The sequence below is a fragment of the Jaculus jaculus genome, chromosome 1, assembly GCF_020740685.1.
Source record: "Jaculus jaculus isolate mJacJac1 chromosome 1, mJacJac1.mat.Y.cur, whole genome shotgun sequence".
NCBI lineage: Eukaryota > Metazoa > Chordata > Mammalia > Rodentia > Dipodidae > Jaculus > Jaculus jaculus.
Window position 1 is genome coordinate 109,501,700 of NC_059102.1, and position 22,741 is coordinate 109,524,440.

Here is a 22,741-nt window from a genome sequence, read left to right on the forward strand (position 1 = left end):
ACTCTGCTGTTCCCGGCTCCTCGTGCCCTGTGAGGAGAGCTCCTCTCCTCTGGGGCCTTTCACCAGTGGCAGAGGCTCCAGGCTACCCAGAGCTAGGACGGAGTCAGAAGTTAGGTAGCACTGATGCCTGGAACTGAGCCAGTGGTCTCCCCTGCCCCCTCCCCCCACTGTGAGGGTAGAGGTTCTTCCCTAGGCCAGTGTGGATCATCAGGAGGTCTGAAGAGGTCACTCTGCCTCCTGAGCTGATGAGCTCATGACACCTAGGGTCCTCCTCAGCCCCTTTCCAGGACCAAGGCTTGCTTCACACTGTTGATGATGGGTGTCTCCATCCTGCCTGTGCTTTGGAAATACCTAGGACACATATTAGACAGGCAAACAGCTATCCTGTGTCCAAAAGTCAAAAGACAGGTTTTGTAGGTGCTGAGACAGATTTCACATGTAATGTCCTTTAACAACCTACAGAACAAAGGAAATTCCTCACATTTGAGACTTTTAAAGGGGAGGATTTCTGAATAGCGATAAGGCCTTATGGTTCCCGTGACTTGGGACACTGAGTGCTAAGAGTTAGGAAAGTGCTAGCCAGGAGATGAGGCCATAGATCAGGTTTCCCTGGCTTCCAATGGCAGGAAGCTGGTCCTGTTGTCCTGCCCTGCTCGGGGGCTTCTGCGTTCTGATGGTCACTGTGTGTAGGATGAGAGGAGGCATGGCTAATGTTTTTTCTGCAGGAACAGCCTTGGTGATCTAACATCCTGAAGCTGACCATTTGCATCTGACTCTTAGGAGTGGGGCCTGAGTTTCTGGATGTTTCTAAGGCTCCCAGGGACTTTGGTGTATAGCTAGAATTGAGAGACCTTGGCCTGTAGACTGTGCCTTGACAATCTCAGTTTAAGCACAGTCCCTTTGGAAACAAGGGAAGTACCTGGGCTGCCATGTTGGTAGCTCTCCTGGCGTGTTTATGGACCAAGATGCCAGATATCCTGTAGTGTATAGCTCAACCCGGCACAGCAAGAAGGTTCTGCCCCTATGCTAGTGCCCCCCCATGGGCACACATTTTCTATTCACGAGGCAGAGTCCTATGCCCCAGTGCCAGCACAGCACTCTCTCTAAAACAGTTGCCCATGGTTCCTACCACTGGTGATTATCAAACTCATCAAAGTGCTGAGAAGTGACAGCAGACTGTTCAGCACTGAGACATCTTGGTCATACTCTCCAAGGCTCAGGAGAGGTGGCGCAAAGAATATAAGAGCCGGTGGAAGGGGAGGGGTGTTTTGCTTTGCAGCTGTCACAAAATGGCCATGGCACTCAGGACCTCACAGTGGCTAATGCTACCTACGTAAGACCTGTATAATAGGAGGGAAATAAACGATGACATCAAAATAGAATAAAGTCTACTTGGAAAGAAGGACTTAGTGGAGGGGAATGAGGGGCAGAAGGAGGGGATTATGGTGATGGAATAGTGTGTATATGTATGGAGGTTGTCAATAAAAAGCCAAAACATTTAAAAAATATTGAGCTGCCCATGGTTCCTACTAGCTGGATGACAAATCACAAGCTCCTGGTGAGTTGGGCTTTACCAGGGCCCAGGCGGTGTCTTGGAACCTGCCCAGCACGTCAGTCCTTGGTCTGCTCCACCCTTCTAACAAAGCCTTCAGTTTAAAAAGTAGGTGTTGGGCTGGAGAGATGGCTTAGCAGTTAAGGTGCTTGCTTGCAAAGCCAAAGGACCTAGGTTCCATTCCCTGGGACTCATGTAGGCCAGATGCACAAGGTGACGCATGTGTCTGGAGTTTGTTTGCAGCAACTGGAGACCCTGGAACACCCATTCTCTTTCTCTCTATCTGCCTATCCCTCTCAATAAATTAAAAAATATATATTTAAAAAATAGTTTATTTATTTATTAGAGAGAGAGAAAGAGACAAAAAAGCAGATAGAGGGAGAATTGGCAAGCCAGGGCTTCCAGCCATTTCAAATGAATTCCAGGCACATGCACCACCTGGTACATACACCTGGTGTATCTGGTTTTATATAGGTAATGGGAATAGAACTTGCATTCTTTGGCTTTGCAGGCAAGTACCATACCTACTAAGCCATCTTGCCAAATAAAATATTTTTTAAAAGTAGGAGTTGGGCTGGAGAGCTGGCTTAGCGGTTAAGGTGCTTGCCAGTGAAGCCTAAGGACTCAGGTTTGATTCTCCAGATCCCACATAAGCCAGATGCACATGGCAGCACATGCATCTGGAGTTCATTTGCAGGGGCTAGAGGCCCTGTGTGCCCATTCTCTCTCTCTAATAAATAAATAAAAATAAAATATTTTTTAAAAAGCAGGTGTTGGCAGAAACCCAACTGCAGCCTCCGCAACTTGGTTACCTATCAGATTTGATTCTCTATACCTAACCTGACTTGACATTGTAACTCCTACCTCCGTGGGGCACTCATAGTAACCCTTCTGACTTTCTCATGTTAGTCTGGCCATTTATGATGCCTACCTGGTTATCCATTTCCTTGTTCTATATGCTGTGACTCAGGACTTTAAGGTAACCTAGAGATCTAGTCCTTACCTGGGGTCTATTCTCAGTTCATCTGACCCAGTGTGGTATCCAAGGTTAAAAAATTTACCTATTTACCTGGCTGAAGGGATGGCTTAGTGGTTAAGGCATTTGCCTGCAAAGCCAAAGGACCCAGATTCAATTCCCTAGGACCCAGGTTAGCCAGATGCACAAGGGGGCGCATGCATTTGGAGTTTATTTTCAGTGGGTAGAGGCCCTGGCAGTCCCATTCTCTCCCTCTCTCTCTCTCTCTCCCTCCTTCTCTGTCAAATAAATAAATAAAAATTAAAAATTAAAAAAAATACCATCAGGGCACACACTGAAGCATGGTTGGGTTTGGAATAGTGTTTGAAGACAGAATAGCTGGTACATGTGACAGGTAGTTATAGCATTTTTTTTCATGGTGTATGATATTTCACAGTAACAAGAAAAGAATAGCAGTGGCTCTAAGTCTTTTCCAACTCGTGTACAAAGATACCCTTGGTAATCCTCATCTTAGCCCCGAGAGGAGGTGTCACCATTCCAGCATCACCAGGGAGGCGGCAGGCTCTGAGGAATTGGGTGGCTTGGTGAATGTCACGCAGTGAGTAAGGAGTAGCCTTAGAATCGCAGTTGCAACCCTGACCCATTGGTCTCAGGCCATTTCTGTTCTCAGGGAGGTAATCATTTCTCCATGTTAAGATGTTTCATTGTGATTAAACTTCTCTCTCTCACTCGTGAGAAATTGAAAATCTGCTTTTAAAGAAGGTCTCCTTTTTTACACAGCTCAGGAAGGGATTCAAGTTTAGCTAAAATGTGTGTTGACAGAGTGAAGCAAGATGGTAGCCATGGAGTTTTCCTGTTTAAAGCCCTCTCCAGGGGCTAGAGAAGTAGTTCAGTCACTAAAATGCTGGCCTTGCAAACATGAGGACCCGAGTTTGATCCTCAGAACCCGTGTGAAAATGCCAGGCGTGGAAGCATGCAGTTGTGATCCTAGCTCTTGGGAGACTGGGAGGTCCGTGGGCTTACTGGCTACTCTAGCTTCATTGATGAGCTGCAGGCCATTAAGAGATTTTTGTCTCAAAAACAAACCAAAACATGGATGGAGTTCTTAAGGAATGACATCTGAAGTTGTCCTCCGGCCTCTACATGAGTGCACACACATGCATTAACACAGCAAGCCCTCCTTACCCAGCATGCCCCACGGAGGTGCCCTGCACGGCTGCAGACCCCTGCGGAAGGGATTCAGGCCCTCTTACCAAGGAGTGGGCCTCCTTTTTGGCTGGAAGGGCGAGCGGTGGTCATTCTTGAGTTCCTGGCCGCCCTGCTGCCAGTGGTGCAGAGACTGTGTCTGTCTGCAGGATCCACGAGGAGGAGTCAGCGGTGGTGTGCCCCGTGATTGATGTGATTGACTGGAACACCTTCGAGTACCTGGGCAACGCCTGGGAGCCCCAGATTGGAGGCTTCGACTGGCGGCTGGTGTTCACGTGGCATGCGGTTCCTGAGCGGGAGCGGAAGCGAATGCGGTCCCCCGTGGATGTCATCAGGTCTGGTCTGCCCTCCTGGGCACTCGTCTTTCTCAGCGTGGGGCTCTGCTCGTGCAGCTAATGTAGCTGTGAAGGGCACAGGAAGCACACTGGTAGCCGTCCATGTCTCCTCCTGTCTCCCCGCCCCAGAGGACTTACTTTACTAAATATCTCTGCTATGCAATTAGATCTTATACTGCTATATTTAATAAATTAATGAACTTAATGGGAAAATTACAGGCTTAAGTTAAAGTTCACCTTCTTGACTTTGATATTTTAAACCTTAATAAACTCCCACAAATATTTGCATCCACATAAGCAGCAGTGCAACCAAACCCAGGATGTTAGCCAGGCTTGGCATGGTAGTATACATCTGTAACCTCAGCACTCAGGAAGCTAAGGTGTGAGGATTGAGAGTTCAAGGCCAGCCTGGACTACTTAGCAAGCCCCTGTCTTTAAAAAAAAAAAAAAAAGAAAGAAAGAAAGAAAGAGAAAAAACAACTACAGGGCTGGAGAAATGGCTTAGTGGTTAAGTGCTTGCCTGTGAAGCCTAAGGACCCTGGTTCGAGGCTCAATTCCCCAAGACCCATGTTAGCCAGATGCACAAGGGGGCACATGCATCTGGAGTTTGTTTGCAGTGGCTGGAGGCCCTGGCGTGCCCATTCTCTCTCTACCTGCCTAATAAACAAATAAAAATAAACAAAATATGAAAAAAAATCTATAAAGCTACCAAACAATTATATAAGTGATAACAGGTTATCTCCACCTCAAGCATGTCTGTTGCTGTTCTTTGCAGTAAAGTCTCGCTCTTCCCTCGGCCACACCAGGCAATCACCACTTCTTTGGTTCCTGTTGCCTTCTATCTGTTTTGGTTTTCATAGTTGTTTTTTCAGGGCTGTGGTTGGAACCCAGTGACACACATACAGGCAATCCTGCTACCCATGAACTACATTACTAGCCTCTGGGGTCTAGTTTTAAGAAAAAAATATTGGATTCAGATGTTTCCTTTAGTGCTGGGGATCCATGCTAGGGTCTCACAAGTGCTAGGCAAAACACAAGGGCTGAGGATCTAGCTCAGTGGTAGTGCCTACCTAGCGTGCATCCAGCAAGGCTCTGGTTCCACCCCCAGCACTGTGTGTCAAACAACGTGGAGCACACCTATGTAAGAGTGCCAAGGCTTCTCCTCCCCTGGACCTTTGCTCATGCCAGGTGCCTTCCTGTCCTCCTCCTCTCTAGCTTCCTTTGTCCCTGCAGCTCGATCCCGTTCTAGCTATCTCAGCCCCACCTTCCCTGTCCCCTGCCCTCTTCTGGGTTCCCACAGGGCCCTGGCTGGCCTTTGCTGACTTGTGTCACATACACATAGGGCATGCCTGTTGAGATGTCTGTGAGCTTCCTCAAGACAGGGGCCTTGGGTTGACTGGTGCAGCGACCAAGCGTGAACTCAGGTGTGCTCAGAGGTGGGTGAATGGGCGGGAAGGCTTGAGGCGGGGAGGTAGTCCAGCAGCTGTGGTGGTTTTTTGATGTTTCCATTGAAATATGGATACTACTCTTTTCTAGGTCTCCAACAATGGCTGGGGGACTGTTTTCTGTGAGTAAGAGATATTTTGAATATCTGGGGTCTTACGATACAGGCATGGAAGTTTGGGGAGGAGAAAATCTCGAATTCTCCTTTAGGGTAAGTATTCCAGTCTTCTCTTTGAACTCATTCTTACCCTGTGTTAATATTCACATTCTTTTTCGCTTTCCCTCTCTCTCTGTTTCTCTTCCTTTTCCGCTCTCCTTCCCTTCCATTCTCCCTTTCTCTACTTGGCATGCGTGCGCTCTCCCTCCCTCTCTCCCTTCTCCCCTTCCTCTCTCCCTCTTTTCCTCCCTCTTCTCTTCCTCCCTCTCCCACCTCCATGTTAGCACTCTATCCAGTGATCCTGAATAAATGACATGCGTATCCTATAAGCATACTTGCCTCTTTATGTGAAAAAGTGTACTTTTAAAGACTTGGCCTAGAAAGAGCCTCACAAGATTCCTGGTTGTCCGTCTCACTACAAAGGAGAGGAATAGGGGAGGGGGCTTATTCAGCGTCACTCAGAGTTAGTGGCAGAGACTGAACTGAAATACTAGACCCTTCCTTCTGACCTGCCTTCTTCTGGAGCATCTGTTGGACTCATTGCGTGGGAGGTTTCTCCCTATGTAGCACGATGGCTTGCGGACTTGGACATGTGATCTGACCATTACAGGGAAATGTGTTAAAAAGGCTAGTTCAAGTCAGACTTGATAATTTAGGGTGAGGCCAGAAATTTGCCTTCTGTAGCAAGCTCCACTGCTGATCGAGGTCCCTGGAATGCCTTCTAAAAACCCCTCAGTATCTCAGTTGATTTCCCAGTCAATAGAATTATCCCAACAGGATTTTTAATATTTAATATGGTATGGTACCTTGCTCTCATGAAGGGATGACGCTGCTCACTGAACCTTGGGTGTGCTTCTAACCGTCTTTCTGCCTCTTCCCTAGGTGTCAGGCTGCTCTGCCTCTTCTAGAAGCTTCTCTCCCAAACCTCTTTCTTCCTTGCTGTTTTCCTCTCTTCTGTGGCTAGGCGACAGGTCATCAAGCCGTGTCTGACGTGTAAGTGGGTTGCCAGCAAGGTGTCTGGGTCCTCTTGAGTCAAGTGCATGAGGTCCTAGCACATGGACTTTGAGGTCTTGTTTCCCGCGGCTTGTCTGTCTCCCAGGACGCTTTCTTGCTTTTGGTCTGTGTGCTGCTTCGTGTGCATGCCGGTGCCTGGCCTCTGTCCCCGCGGAGGCTGAGCCATCTCGGTGGCGTTCATCCTGACCTCCGCTGACCGTGTTCCAGCCGCACTGTCGGTGGACGGCAGCTCACGCCGTGCTCACTGGGTGGCCTCTCCTTCTCCATCCCCACTGCAGATCTGGCAGTGTGGTGGCACTCTGGAAATACACCCCTGCTCCCACGTTGGCCATGTTTTCCCCAAGCAAGCTCCGTACTCGCGCAGCAAGGCCCTGGCCAACAGTGTCCGCGCCGCTGAAGTGTGGATGGACGAGTTTAAAGAGTTATACTACCACCGCAATCCCCGTGCCCGTCTGGTGAGTCCCTGCCCACGCTCATGCCATCTGGCCTGTGGGAATCAAGCAGCTGAGTGCGGCTTCGCCAACATCGTAATGTAGTTGATCTGGTTCCAGAAGTGGGAGGCAAACTGGGCCCTTGTCATGCAGTGTGGGAAAACCTTTTTGCATTCATAATGCTAGCATCCAGTTTTCCTACGCACGGGAGCTTTGTTCTTTAAAACCACCACAAGGGGCTGGAGAGATGGCTTACCAGTTAAGGCACTTGCCTGTGAAGCCTAAGGACCCAGGTTCAATCCCGTTACGCGTGAAGCCAGATGCGCAAGGTAGCATATGCATCTGGAATTTATATGCAGCCACTAGAGGCCCCAGTACACCCATTCTCTGTCTCTGTCTCTCTCTGTCTCTATCTTCCTCTCTGTATTTGCAAATACACACACACACACACACACACACACACACACACTTATTTTAAATACCATAAATGCTGAATTAATGAACCGAATGCCACTGCTCCTAACTTAACGCGTAGCGATAGGTTCCTGGTCACTGGTTTTGCCAGCACCACTTTGTGTGTGTTTCTGTTTCACGATATTTCACTTTACATTCATTCTTGATCCTTCATCAGCAACTTCGTGACGCTCCCCGCTGCCTCTTGCTCAGCTCTGCCAGGCTCATTGTTCGGCAGGCTGACTTCCTGTGTGGTCCTGTGCCTCGGGGTCCCCGTGGTCATTTGCTCCAGCTTCCTCTGTCTTGCCCGGTGCCACAGAGTAAAACACCTACTCCTCATTTTCACCTAGTCTGGAAACCAGTTTCTGTTCCTGAGGGTCCCTCAAAGACATGTGAGGAGGGTATGGAACGTACCTATAGACTGAACGCACACTGGGCTGAGTGTTTTGGACCTTTGTGAAATGGCAGACATTAATATTCCCTTCTCTCCCTTTTGTTGAACGTTTTCCTGGTCACTCTTGAACACGAGCTTCAGTGAAAATGGGCTTTGACAGAAAGCACCGGAGCCTACAAGGACGCCCCGTTCTGTTTTTCCAGGAACCCTTTGGGGATGTGACGGAGAGGAGGGAGCTTCGGGCCAAGCTGCAGTGTAAAGATTTCAGGTGGTTCCTGGATACAGTGTACCCAGAGCTGAGCGTGCCGGAGGACAGGCCTGGCTTCTTCGGGATGGTGAGCCAAGTGGGCTGTGCTGGGCTGAGTGTTCTCACCTCTTGGTTCTGAATAACATTCCGAGCAAGATAAACCCGTTTGTGGGGGCCAACACTTCCCCCACTTCAACATTCTCTCACCCTGTTATCCGCTGAGTGCTTGGGACTCAGGTGCAGAGTGTCAGATCTGGAAATCGTGAGGAAATTGGCAAGTATGAGCCCAAATCTGTGGATGGGGAAACAGGTTTGCTTGGTTTTTCTGTGCCCTAATTTTTGCTAATATGTCATCACGTTGCTTCTCATCTTAACGGTCTGATCAATTAGTAATGCCCAAAGGTAGTGTCGGGTCAGGGGAGTTACTTCAGTCTTTCAGAAACCGTAGAGAAATGTTTCTGGAATGAGGCCAGCTAAGACGTCGGTGGATTGTGCTTTTGCTAGGAATAGTGCTGTCTTACTGCAGTCTCCACTGGTGCAGTTTGATGCAGAGCGCTAGAGTTCCGTTCTGGAACTTTCCAGGCACTGCAAAGCAGGCTATTACTGCTAAAGTAATATTTTCAATGTGAAAATGTTCAAACACAGAGTGGTACAGTGAAGCCTGTCCCTGTGATTCTAGGATACTTACGATTCTTCTCCCCTTGCTTTTCACTGCCCACTACCCTGGCCTCCACGTTTATGTCTTTTTTTGTTTTGTTTTGTTTTTCAAGGTAGTGTTTCACTCTAGTTCAGGCTCTCCTGGAATTCACTACGTAGTCTCAGGGTGGCCTTGAACTCACAGTGATCTTCCTACTTCTGCCTCCCGAGTGCTGGGCTTAAAGGCATGCACCACCTCGCCCGGCACGTTTATGTCTTTTGAAGCATTCCCTGGCATTTCACTCCTGTGTACTTTGGTCCGCATCTCTATAAAATGTAGACATTATCTTAGATAATTTTAGAGCATTATCACACCCTACCAATAAACTAACTTCTTCGTAGTATTCACTATCTAATTTATATCCCCCAGTTTTTCAAATTTCTTTTCAAGTAGTTGAGATATTCCAGTGAAATCATAAAAGACCTGCCCATCGTGTTTAGCTGGTGCTTCCTAAGTCTTTAAACCTACTTCCCCCACTCTGTTTCTTTCAATAATAATACTTTTAACTTACCTTAAAAGCAGGCTCATGTGTGTGGACTATTTCACTCTTAGGATTCCTTGGGGGTTTTACACTCTGTAAGTTGCAGCCTTCTCCCCCATACTTCTTTACCATGGGCGTGAAGCCTGAAGACTGGATGAGGGAAAAGTTATCCTTACCCTCAAGCGTGCTCGTGGATGGGCCTTGTTCCTCATGGTTCCAGGAGTACATGAGGCACGGTCCTTCTTGCTGTAATGTAACATGTGCCAGTAGGTTTCCAGAGTGGTCATAACTACCACCTGGATGCAGTGGCCATCACCTGTGGCATTGATACCCAGTGCTTAGATGTTACTTCACATGAATGGCCACATGGTAGTTTTTGTTTTTTTTTTTTCATTCCTTCATTCCTTCCACACTGATTGGCTGAGTCTTTCTGTAAAGAAAAGCATTCCCTCATTATCCAAGGCAAATTGCAATCCATGGAATTTAGAAAAAGCATAACCAATGTTCAAGTCCTCCTCTGGTACACTTGTGATCTGAATATATGGTCCCAATTCAAGTGTTGCAATATAATCCCCTGGGCACTGGTGTTTGAGGTGGGGCCTTGTGGGAAGTGCTTGGGTCCTGAGGGCATAACCCTCAGGAGTGAAAGTGCTTTGGGGGCTGAGTTCCTGTGGACTCCTTCTGCTTGCTCCCATGTGAGGACATACTAAGGGGGTCCGACGCACACATCAGTGCCTTGATCCTGCCATCCCCAAAGGTATAAGGAAGTAAATTTCTGATTTATTTATTTATTTTGTAGCAGACTAGCCTGTAGAATTGTGTTTTGGCAGCACACATACACTCTAGGGCTGTGGAGGTACATGGCTAGTGTATTTCAATCACCTCAGTCTGGGTTTGTGGTTTGTTTACTTTTTTTTTTTTTTTTAATGTTCAAATTGTTCCATCTTTGGTTAGTGGCAGCCTTTTTTTTTTAATTTTTATTTATTTATTTGAGAGCGACAGACACAGAGAGAAAGACAGATAGAGGGAGAGAGAGAGAATGGGCGCGCCAGGGCTTCCAGCCTCTGCAAACGAACTCCAGACACGTGCGCCCCCTTGTGCATCTGGCTAATGTGGGACCTGGGGAACCGAGCCTCGAACCAGGGTCCTTAGGCTTCACAGGCAAGCGCTTAACCGCTAAGCCATCTCTCCAGCCCAGTGGCAGCCTTTTGATTGTTTTATTGCGTAGGAACTTTGTAAGGACACATCTTATGCTGACACTGTCATTTCCCTCCTTCCTGTCCCCACTCCACTAACGACCCTCCTCAGTGACACTGTTGGGATTCACCATGGAGCTGTGAGAGTAGCCGTCAGTCATTGTGGGGGGTGATGCCTCTGGATATTCCCTCCCACACTGTGGCTTTCACATTTTTTCTGCCGCCCCCACCTTCTGCAAACTTCCCCGAGCCTTGATGGGTATGCTTCAAGTCTACTTTAGTGTTGAGCTCTGAGCAGCTTCTGGATTTCTGCTTTGGTGCATTTCAAGTGTCCTCAGTGTCTGACTCCATCACGCTGGCCCCAGTGGCCAGGCTCACTGTGGAAGCAGCACCCTTGCTCATCTCTCCAATTCCTGCCCAGACACATGTGAGCCACACTTGTCATTTATAGCTTTTTAGTAACTGTATTAAGTAAATAAGCAAAGTTAATATTTAACCCAGTCACACAGATGTTATCATTTCAGTATAAAAGTTCATGTAAAGAATAATTTATTAAGGCATGCTATACTATTTTCATACTGTCTTGAAATGGGTTACATTGTCTTGCAATAATAAATGTGCATAGCACATCTTAATTGGAATTGTCCCATCTGAAGTGCCCAGTTGCTACGTGGGGCTAGTGGCTGTGAATAACAGCTCCAAGCTCTCTAGGAGGACCTTCATATTTCTGAGAAACAAATCCCGGCCTCATTATGACATCAAAAATTCAAATGTAATCATGTATATTTTTCTTTTTTTATGCTATATATATATGTATTTCTTTTTTCTCACATTGAAAAACTCGGTTTCTAACAATATCGACAAAATTATGCTGGGTATGTAGCTCAGTTGGTAGAGTGCTTGCTTGGTATGCATGGGCCCTAGGTTCTAACCCCAGCACTGCATTAATAAGAAACTGGGTCTGGTGGTCCACACCTGTAACCTAGGCAGTAGGGATGTTGGGGCAGGAGGATGAGAAGTTCAAGGTCATGCTTGGTTATATAGCAAGTTTGAGACCAGTATGGGCTACACATGAGACCCGGTCTTAAACAAAAACAATAGATACTTCTCCCCACACATAAACCCAAACCCAAAATTACTCATTTGCCTTAGTCTAAATAGTTTCAAAACCAAAATACTTTACTACATTTGGTAGTGTTATACTGAATGAGGTTTAATATTTCTTTGTAGCCTGCTTATCAAAAAACACTTCCCTCACTAAGAAAGTATGCCAAACATACTAACATCTGCAATCATTTAAAAAATCCTTCTCTCTAGTTAATTCATCTTAGTAGAAGGCTTAGGTACATCCAACTTAGGTGGGTCCAGACCAGGGCAGCAGTGAGCATGTCATTGAGCATAGGGAGGAGTGAGGTGGCGAGCCAGGGAAGGTCATCTCTCTGTAAAGGCTCCCATTTGACGTTCAGCTTGGAAAGACTACAAAGTACTGAGCCAGCTTTTGAGACCTGCTCTCCTCTCATTCCATTCCCCCTTCTTCTGAACCTCATATGGAATGTGCTAGTGTTTAAAATCTTGAACAAAATGCCACTTTTGTGTTTTGTTTAGCTCCAGAACAAAGGACTAAAAGATTATTGCTTTGACTATAATCCTGATGAAAACCAAGTTGAGGAAAACCAGGTCATTTTGTACTTCTGTCATGGCATGGGCCAGAACCAGGTAGGTGTGGGCCTCCACTGGGGAGGGCAAAATTCTGGGCTTTAAAAATTTAAATATTTGGCTGGGCATGGTGGCACATGCCTTTAATCCCAGCACTGGGGAGGCAGACGTAGGAGGATCACCATGAGTTCGAGGCCACCCTGAGACTCCATAGTGAATTCCAGGTTAGCCTAAGCTAGAGTGAGACCCTACTTTGATGAAGCAAAACAATAAAAAAGTAAAAATTTAAGTATTTGGGGCCAGGGCGATTGCTTAGTGGTTAAAGGCACTTGCTTATAAAGCCTGCTGGCCTGGGTTCAGTTTTTCAGCCACCCAGCTAAAGCCAGACCCCAAAATGTGGTACAATGTACGACATTTATTTCTAGTGGCAAAGGGCCCTACCACGCCCACACGTGTGTACACACACATGTAAATTAATAATTGAATTAAATGTTTGATTTCTGTCTCTGTGAAAGAGTATTTGCCTAGCGTGTGGAAAGCACTGGTTTATTAGTTACTTTCAAGTCACTGTAACAAAGTACCTAATGGCAACAACCTAAGAAAGGTAGGTTTTACCTTGGCTCCTGCTATTGTTGAAATTCCCTGGAAAGATCACTCCAATGCCAGAATGAGTGAATGTAGAGGAGTTTATTACCGAGGAGGCAAAAAACTTGAGGTAGCCCTCCAAAGAAGCTTTGGCCCTGAGCTGAGATTTTATTTCCATTTTATAGTTTTCATAGCCAAGGGGAGGAGTAAGTGAACAAACAAGATGTGGCAATTTGCATATAAATCATTTCTGTAGTCAGGCCATCCTGACAATGAACTCCATTTTACTTTGTGTTATCCTAAACTGTCTTTCCTTCTTGTCATCCCTTTGGGCCCTTTCTGGACAGTTCCTTCTTTGATTTTTTTCCATCTGCTGACAAAGATAAATTTTAGCTCCTTGGCAATGAACTCTTATAGCAACTCAGTGAATCAGTTCAACTTTTACCTTTTTTTTTCTACCACATTCCCTCCTCTTTATCATCATAACACCTTGTGATTTTTGTATGCAATGGCTGGTATACCTGGAGTACTACCTGTATTTTAATTATTTCCATTCTAGAGTGGATGAACCTGGATAGAGCATTTAGAACATATGTTTTTAATATAGTCCCAGCATAATTATTATGAGAGGCTCCATTAAAGGAGCTAGCAGGTGTCCCCATGGAGTCCACATAGGGGCAGGCTCAAGGTTTAGGGTACATCAACTGTAAGAGCTTTAGAGTCATGGGTAAGCATGACATGGAGGGCCAAGCATGTCAGGGTCTTTGGGAACACTGACACTGTTACCATTAAATTTTGTACTTAATTTTTAGTAGTAGGAAGCGGTTTATGATTATTGATTTTGAAAATATGGGTGCTAACACACAAGAATTATTGTAATAAAAGAAAGAGAGCCAGGAGGGCCTTCTCTGTACAAGATTAGTCAGCAGGAGTGAATATGACAAATCCGATTATGAGGAAAAGAGCACAGGATGTTTTTTATAGTGAGGGGGTGGCACCACATTTTTTAAAAAGAAACATATTTTTGTGGAAGGAAAAGGTTGTAATATGAGGTAATAATAAAGAACTGATTTTATTTAGGGGTGAAAGACAAAAGTTTTTTGGAACTCGTTTTTTTATGGATCTTGTGAGTTATTAAATGAGTTGATTTGTCTAGTAAAGGGAAGGGGTTAGGATTTTGCCCATGTGTCGGATGTTTTGGCATCTCATGTTTAAGTCCTCAGACTTCTGTCATGCGTAGAGCAGGGCCACGGTCTTTTTGGCAGGGGCAGATGTTTTCTAGAGCTTGACTTTGAGGGGCTCCGGTAACCTGTTATAAGTGGTTGAGGGTATTGTCTTTGATTTTGGTGTGTTGAGATTATATCACTTGGCTGATGGATGTGGGCCAAATTTTTTTAAGGGTATGTGGGTTTCCTTAAGTGTTACATTTTTTTTTTTTTCGAGGTAGACTCGCACTATAGTCCAGGCTGATAGGGAATTCACTATGGAGACTCAGGGTGGCCTTGAACTCACAGCAATCCTCCTACCTCTGCCTCCTGAGTGTTGGGATTAAAGGTATGCACCACCATGCCTGGCAAGTGTTACATATTTTAAGGAAGCATCATCAGTGGTAGGAGAATCTGGCTTACCTTTATAAATCGAAGTAAAGAGATACCATCAAACAACCAGCACCACCAACATTAGCAAGTATAAACAGTCAGGACTTTAAATTGATTGTTATCTTAGGGCTAGCCTTTTGATTTGCCCTAAATGTACTTTAGGGCTTGGCTTTGAGTTCTATTTTTAGTGATATATTTTAATAAGACATGTCAAGGAGAGACTGGACCAGTACAAATCAGAAACTATCAGGTAAACATAATTAGTGAGGGCAACTTTGGATCTTTGATTTAAAGGCAAATGGTGCTGACTCATCAGGGCCAGGTAGAGGCCGAAGGCATGAGTTAATAGTTCAGTACTGTAAGCCAGCATCAGGCAGGGTAATCTGTGTCTGAATCTTGGTTTATATTGTGATATCTTGTAGTTATATTTCTTTACTGAGTGTTTAAGAACATGTAGGCAGCAACAATTTGTGTATTATGCTTTAGAAGTGATTCATGGCTCTGTAGGAGAGACTTTAGGGACCTGTGAGGAGTCTCATGACTTTTAGTGTTGTGATCTGTTACAATAAGTCAAGGCCATGTTGACCAAGTGGCCCTCTTTCTCTGTCTTTATTTTTTTTTTTGAAATTTTTTGTTTATTTTTATTTATTTATTTGAGAGTGATAGAGAAAGAGGCAGAGAGAGAGAGAAAGAGAGAGAATGGGTACACCAGGACCTTCAGCCACTGCAAACAAACTCCAGACGCATGTGCCTTGTGCATCTGGCTAACGTGGGTCCTGGGGAATCAAGCCTTGAACCAGGGTCTTTAGGCTTCACAGGCAAGTGCTCAACCGCTAAGCCATCTCTCCAGCCTGCCCTCTCTCTTTTGGGAAGCCTGGAGGACTGATTTTTTTTTTCTTCCTGTTTTTCAAGGTAGGTTTTCACACTAGCCCAGGCTGACCTGAAACTCAGTGTGTTGTCTCAGGGTGGCCTCAAACTCATGGCCTACCTCTGCCATGCCCCCCCCCCTTTTTTTTTTTTGATGTGACTCTCCTGTTGTAGATATATTGATTTGGAGTCTATCTCTGGGTCTTTGTGTTTTCCCTGATTAAGAAGACAGGCAAGGACTGGGGAAATGGCTTAGCAGTTACAGCATTTGCCTGTGAAGCCTATGGACCTCGGTTTGATTCCCTAGGACCCACATAAGCCAGACGCACAAGGGGACACGTGTTTGGAGTTCGTATGAAGTGGCTAGAGTCCCTGGCATGCCCATTCTCTTTCTCTCTGTCTGACTCTCTCTCATAAACAAATAAAAAAATAAAATATTTAAAATAAAGAAAAAGGTAATACTAGAGGCTAGAAGTTAGTGTTTTATCATTTGTGGCCTTTTGACCTGGGAGTAGGAACCAAATATTACTTATCTTTTAATTTTAAATTTTTTAATAAAAATTTTTAAAAATCTTTTTATTTATTTATTAGAGTCAGAGGGAGAGAGAGAGAGAATGTGTGTGCTGGGGCCTCTAGCCACTGCAAACATCTGCAGATACATGCACCACAATGTGCATCTGGCTTACTTGCAACCTGGAGAATCAAATGTGGGTCCTTAGGCTTTGCAGGCAAGCACCTTAACCGCTAAGCCATAACTCCAGGCCCCAATTTTAATGTTTTTAATTGACCTTGGCTTTTATATATGGTTGTTAATAACTTAGAGAGAATGGACAGATTTGATTAGCAAACCATATGTAGTTAAAAATGTGAAGAACATATCTGGTTAGCAAAGTGGATCTGGGTAGAGAATGACATGATAGTTTAAAATTATTTTGATTAGCAGTTAGGTTTAGTTGTTGGGTGACAGTGTGACTTATATCTGGAACACAGAAAACATATATTTTATCATTTGTTGATTTTTGGAACCTTTTTATTAGTTTTTTGAAACATATTTTAAAAAATATGAAAGCAGATTAGAACATTATTAGGTTTTTGAAATTTTTTGACAAACTCAGTCTTGAGTATTTTTAATATAAATACAAGCCTTGGGGCTAATTTCTGTTAGCAGTTTCATAGAAGCATACAGAGATAAAGTAAACTTAAAACAGTTACACATTTTTATAAGAAGTCCCTATCTGTCCGCAGTGATTTGGGACTCACCCATTATTATGTTGGGGCCAGGACCCTGAGATTGTGCTCGGAGCTCCCCCTGGCTCGGCTAGGCAAGGAAGCTAAGAGAGCAGAGCCATCAGGGATTTCCCTCGGGGTGGCATAAGCACAGAGAGGTTTGTGTCTTGTCTCCCTGTCCAATGAGACTTGTGTGTCAGGTGTTCCCTTTTATTTTAGGGCCATCTGGTCCTTATGTAGGTCAAGTCCTGCTGGGGAAGCACTAAGTGATACATTGCAATGGCAGGTGTCTGTTCATGTGTGGTCCCCATGTTGTCCTTGACTTGGAGAGCTGCCCCAGCTGTAGCATGTGAGAGGAAGACAGACAAGTTTTTCCAGGTTTTTAGTATTTTGTCAGGGACTGGCCCCAGAATTTAGTTATTTTTTTTGTTTATTTTTATTTATTTATTTGAGAGTGACAGACAGAGAGAGAAAGAGGCAGATAGTGAGAGAGAAAGAGAGATTGAGAGAGAGAGAATGGGCCCGCCAGGGCCTCTAGCCACTACAAATGAAATCCAGATGTGTGCGCCCCATCTGGCTAACGTGGGTCCTGGGTAGTTGAGTCTTGAACTGTGGTCCTTAGGCTTCACAGGCAAGCAGCTTAACTGCTTAGCCATCTCTCCAGCCCTGAATATTTTTTTTGGAGTGTGGTATGTTTTTGGTCACGTAGTATACGACAGTGGGCTTGGTGGAGGACTCTTTTACAATGAATTGTTCACTGGGTTAGTGCTGCAGAACAGACACAAAGACAAAGCCATTCCGCAGCCTTGGGGCTGGGAGCCTCATGTACGTGTGTGTACGTATTTCTATCAAGTGTACTTTTATTTTTTTTTAATTTATTTTTACTTTTATTTATTTATTTGAGAGTGACGCACAGAGAGAGAAAGAGGTGGATAGAGAGAGAGAGAGAGAGAGAGAGAGAGAGAGAATGGGTGTACTAGGGCCTCCAGCCACTGCAAACAAACTCCGGACACACGCACCCCCTTGTGCATCTGGCTAACGTGGGTCCTGGGGAGTCGAGCCTCGAACCAGGGTCCTTAGGCTTCACAGGCAAGCGCTTAACCGCTAAGCCATCTCTCCAGCCCTCAAGTTTACTTTTAATATAGACTCCAGATGGCTATCTTTTACTTCCATATTTATTTAGAGTTTAAATAATTTTTTAAATTTAATTTTATTTATAATCTTGATTGAGCTCCCTACAGAGACCGAGCAACATTAGTCTTCTTTAGCTAGTTACTGAGACTGAATACCATGGGTCATCTGGACGGAAAAAGGGCTGTTACCTTTCAGCGGTATCGAGGTGCGGACCTGACCAGTCGCAATCTCAATTTTTAGTTTTCTCTGGGAATTTTTATCTGGTCCGGCTGTCTGACTCAGGCCCGTGTCCTTTTACTCAGGAACTCCGGTTGGGGGCTTTACAGTCTTCTTGGGCTACCTGGAAGGGCACTGCAGTCATGTTAGGGTCGCGCTTCCCAGTTCCAGGGACCTTTGGCAGGTTGGGGGGGTGGCAGGAGCAGCAGTCCTTCCTGACCACCTGGGGTCGCTATCGTAATGCCTCTGATATTTGTTGAAATCAGTTCAACTTTTAACTTCTTTTTCGGGTGCTTGGTCAGAGTATCCTTGGAGCCAAGCAGCTCACCTCATGGTGGCCAGGAAGCAGAGCGAAGGGTAAACACAAGAGGTGTCAGAGCAAGATATCACCCAAGGCCATGTCCCCAGACTTCCTGAGCTAGGCCAAACCTGCCACCTTTCACCACCTCCCAGTGATGCCTCATACTGTGACTTAACTGCTGATTATCTGAGCCCCAGGAGCCAAGTGTGTCTGTAAACCCCTCACAGTCACACCCAAAGGTGTGCTTTGTTAAACCCTCAGGGCGTTTTGCACTCTAATGAAGCTATTAAGACTGAACCAGCATACCTGGGTTCAGTCTCTAGTATTGGGAACGATTTTATTTTTGCAACCTTTTTTTTTTTCAAATTTGGGTTTATTTTTCAATATAGATTACAAAATTCTTTTATTATTTTTTTCTTAGAAGTGCTAGGGAATCAAACCTTTGGGTTTGCCCTTGTTAGGCAGACACTCATCACTGTTCAGGTCTTTATCTTGGCAGTCATGTATCCTACTGTGCACGGCGCTTCTTGTTTCCAGACCTTTGTGTGTCCATTGTATTGAAGGAGGATGGTGCTAAGACAGGCCCGTTTTCTTTGCTGCTCTCCACCAGCCCCTCCCTCCCCATCTAACCAGCAAGCCAGGCAGGAGAGGGGTCACTTCACGCATTGAACAAGTGCTGCTGTCAGAGGCCTGCTGAGAGCAAGGGGCGGCCAGTGGTGGTGGGGGGGCAAACACCTGGAGCCCCTTGGGACAGGCTCATGGCAGTAGGAGGGGAGCATGCTCAACCCCACCCCACCCCACTCCTGCCGCCCCACGTGGTCTCATCCAACACTTCCCCCTCTTCCACATCAGGGGTAACTGATACACACTGGCTCTCCTGTCTTTAGTTTTTTGAGTACACATCCCAGAAGGAAATACGCTATAACACCCGCCAGCCCGAGGCCTGCACAGCTGTGGAAGCAGGAAAGGACACCCTGGTCATGCATCCCTGCAGTGACACCACTCCAGAGGACCAGAAATTCATCCTGCAGGAGGTCAGTAAGTGCTGGGCCGCTCGGCCAGCCCGCCCTCCACCCGGGCTCTCGGAGAGTGTGGCAGAGGTCACCCAGTAGAAACTTCACCTTGACATAAAGGAAGTGGAGGAGGTGGCATGTGTCAGAGTCCACGGCCTCTGGCGGCAGTAAGGCTTCCTTGTCTTTCAGGCTTTTCCCTGAGGCTGTGAGGTGCCTGGACCTGTAAGGGGAAATGGAGCTCTTACAGTACCTCTGGGGGCAGTTAAAGCAAGTGTCACTCAGGAGAGCTGGGAAGATAGCTCACTGGGGAAAGTACATGTAAACCTGATGACCTGAGTTCAGATATCCAGAATCCACATGAAATCTGGATGTGGTGGTACATGCCTGTAATCCCAGCAATGGGGAGGCAGAGACAGGAGGATCTTTAGGCTTTGCTGGCTGGCTTGTCTAGACAAATTGGTGAGCTCCAGGTTCCGTGAGAGACCTTGTCTCAAAAAAAAAATAAGGTGAAGAGTGATAAGGAAGATACCAGATGTCTACCTCTGGCCTCCATCTACTCCCACACATGTGCATGCACACACACACACACCAAAAAAAAAAAAAAAGAAACTTTTTTGTTCTTGTTCTTTTGGGGTAGCCCAGGCTGACCTGGAACTCACTATGTAGTCTCAGGCTGGCCTTGAACTCATAGCAATTCTACCTCTGCCTCCTGAGTACTGGCATTAAAGGTGTGTACCACCCTGCCCAGTTTATTACTTAAAAAAAAAACCATTTTCAAAAAAAGAAAACGAGTGTCAGACAGCCAAAGTGTCAGATGTGAGATTAGAGCCAGACATCAATCACCATGCTTCTCTGAGCATCACTCACCTTGCCTCTAGAGCGGGAGTGCTCAGTTCTGTTCTGTTCTAGTGAGGACTCTCCAGATTTCTTTGGAGTGTGAGGCCTGGTGAGCTTCATGGCTCCTCGTGTTTTTCTAACCAGAAAACACTCCTGGGATGAATCAGGCTCTCCAGATACTGCAAATTGTGAAGATGCCTGCACATTCTATATTTGCAGTAACCCGAGACAGGACCTACAAAGACCCTGGAGGAAGTAAACCCAAAGAAAAGGACTTAACAGGAAAAGCTTAGTTATCTGTCATCTTCCCAGAAAACTTTCCCTCCCAGCCAAACCTCAGAGATGGACAGATTCTTCTATACTGCTCCTCAGTGGGGTCATCGTAAAAATTATTCAAAGTTTTCCTGTAAGAAATGTAGTTAGCAGGGGAATTTGCAGTCTGCCCAGACCAAAAAAAAAAAAAAAAAAAAAAGTGCCCTACTGTTATCTGTTTGATACAGGAAAATAAGCCAGACATGCTGGTATGCAGTGGTAATCCCAGCATTTAAGAGACTGAGGCAGGAATTCCAGGCCAGGTGGTCAATACGATAAGAAGGAAAAACAGGTCAACATATCCCACAATTCTCTAGTACTCTTTCCTTTACATCTTTCTGTCAACCCTAAGCCTTAGCATACCATCAAGGAGTGCTAGTGGAAGCTAGAAATAATAGAATTGGTCCAATGTGTCATGAAGAATGTTGTCTTAAGTTCCAGTGATGACTTAAGGAGAAGTTAAGTAAGGGAGAGAGATCTTCCCTTCTCCTTCCTACCTTCCTTCCTTCCCTCCTTCTTCCAGTCCCTCGAAAGACAGCTTAGAAGTTGTTAGAAGGGTTTCTGGGTAAATAGCATCTTACTGTGTTTCCAAGGCTTCCCTCCCTTGAAACAGGTAGGTTATTTATCCCTTTTTGCTGCTTGGACTCAGAGAAGTTGAGGGACCAGATAACCGGCCAAAGAGAGGTTTATCGAGCTGATTCAGCAAGGGTGGGGAGAGGTCTTCAGGAAGCCATTTAAAAGATTGTCATCCTCTAGAGTATGGAAAGTGGAGAGTCTACTGCCCCTTACCTACTTAGGCAACAGCTGAAGAACCTGGGCCTCGGGTTTCTGACCATGTTTTCTCAGTACGTTAAAATGACTAAAAGAAATAAATCACTAGGGATGGAGTTAAGAGGCCTGAGAGAAGTGAAAGCAATAAAGAAAGGACCTTGGTTCTGAGTTCTCTGAAGGCAATGGAAAGGAGTAGGGATGAGCTGGAGGATCTGACAGGCTCTAAGCAACCAGCAGGTGGCGCTGTTGGCCTCACATGGCGCCAGCCTGTGCCCGCGTAGCCGCCTCACATGGGTGTCCTGAGTTGCATTTTCCAGGGGAGACAGTTGCCGTGCAATACATACTTCTGAAATGATAGAAATCATACCCTGAGCTCTTGGGATTCTGTGTTAAGGGAAGAGACCTTTTCCGAGGCCCCCCTTGAAACTGTCTTGAGCATTTAATGTCTGTTATCATTTGTAGGATGGCTCTTTGGTTCATGAACAGTCCAAGAAATGTGTTCAGGCCACAAGGAGGTCCAGTGACAGTTTTGTGCCACTCTTACGAGACTGCACCAACTCAGACTACCAGAAATGGTTCTTCAAGGAGCGCATGTCGTAACACGTCACCCTGTCAAGCAAGGAGCCCATCGAGGCCTTGGACTTTGTCCCAACAGAGATGGAACCCGTGCAATGAGCCCACCACAGACATGGCTGCCACTTGTGACTATGTTGCTGGATTTATTAAGAATGTGAATAAGTTTTGTACTGATTTTGAAAACTTTACAAATGTTCCCTAAGGGTAATCATAAAATATGAACTCTTGGTATTGGGAAAATTAAATTCTTGGGATATTTTTCTATTGAGATGTATATTTTACAGTGATGGCTTTTATTCTTACTAGCAAATACTGTAAAAATTGTATTTTGGTACTTACAGAGATTCCCAGGTATGAAGTTGTTTGCAGTGCACTTTGCATAAACTACGATACCTCCGATGTTGGGTAGAGCTTTCACAGAGTGAGAAGATGGGTGGGAGGAACATTGTGTTGATTTCCTCAAAGTGCTCCAGACCTATTTAATAAAAAATGCTTTTTGCTTATGAATTGGAACCACAGTGAAAACTCCATAATGCTCATGTTTGCTAAAGAGGAATAACCAAAACTGAAATCTCAAGGAAACATACATGTGTAAGCTCAAGTGTAACAGTGCCCGCCAGAGGGTGGCTGGTGGCTTTCAGTAGTTACCACTAAGACTTTAAGGCAGGTTTATGCCAGTTTTAATTGTTTTGGTATATGTGGTGTGTGTGTGTGTTTGCTTACGTGTGGTGTACGCATGTGTTCAGCCATGTACACCCTGTGCAGACATATGCAGAGACCAGAGGAAGACGTCAGGTGTCCTCCTCTATTGCTCATCTTCCTTACTTCCCTGAGTCAGTCTGTCACTAAACCTGGAACTCCCATTCCATTCTTCAGTTAGACTGGCTGACCTGGTGCTCCTCCTTTCTCTTCCTCAGCATTGGGCTTACAGGCAAGCACAGCCACGCTTGGCTTTCTATGTGGATGCTCGGAATCAAGTTGTACAAGTTCCCCCTTGTACGACAAGCAGCCTTACGTGCTGGAACCATCTCCCTAGCCCCTAATTTTAATTTTTATCACACGAGAG

At 45.6% G+C, this 22,741-nt stretch overlaps 1 protein-coding gene across 1 annotated transcript in view; it reads left to right on the forward strand.

Moving 5' to 3' along the window:
* The window catches only part of Galnt12 (polypeptide N-acetylgalactosaminyltransferase 12), a 40,933-nt gene extending 18,751 nt beyond the window's left edge, over positions 1-22,182 (forward strand). The window contains exons 4-10 of the mRNA XM_045161125.1: positions 3,884-4,069; positions 5,606-5,723; positions 6,962-7,138; positions 8,165-8,296; positions 12,188-12,298; positions 19,054-19,200; positions 21,562-22,182. Coding sequence (XP_045017060.1) covers positions 3,884-4,069; positions 5,606-5,723; positions 6,962-7,138; positions 8,165-8,296; positions 12,188-12,298; positions 19,054-19,200; positions 21,562-21,699 — 1,009 coding nt within the window. The 3' untranslated portion in view covers positions 21,700-22,182. The remainder of the gene's footprint in view (positions 1-3,883; positions 4,070-5,605; positions 5,724-6,961; positions 7,139-8,164; positions 8,297-12,187; positions 12,299-19,053; positions 19,201-21,561) is intronic.
* The last annotated feature ends 559 nt before the right edge of the window (positions 22,183-22,741 follow it).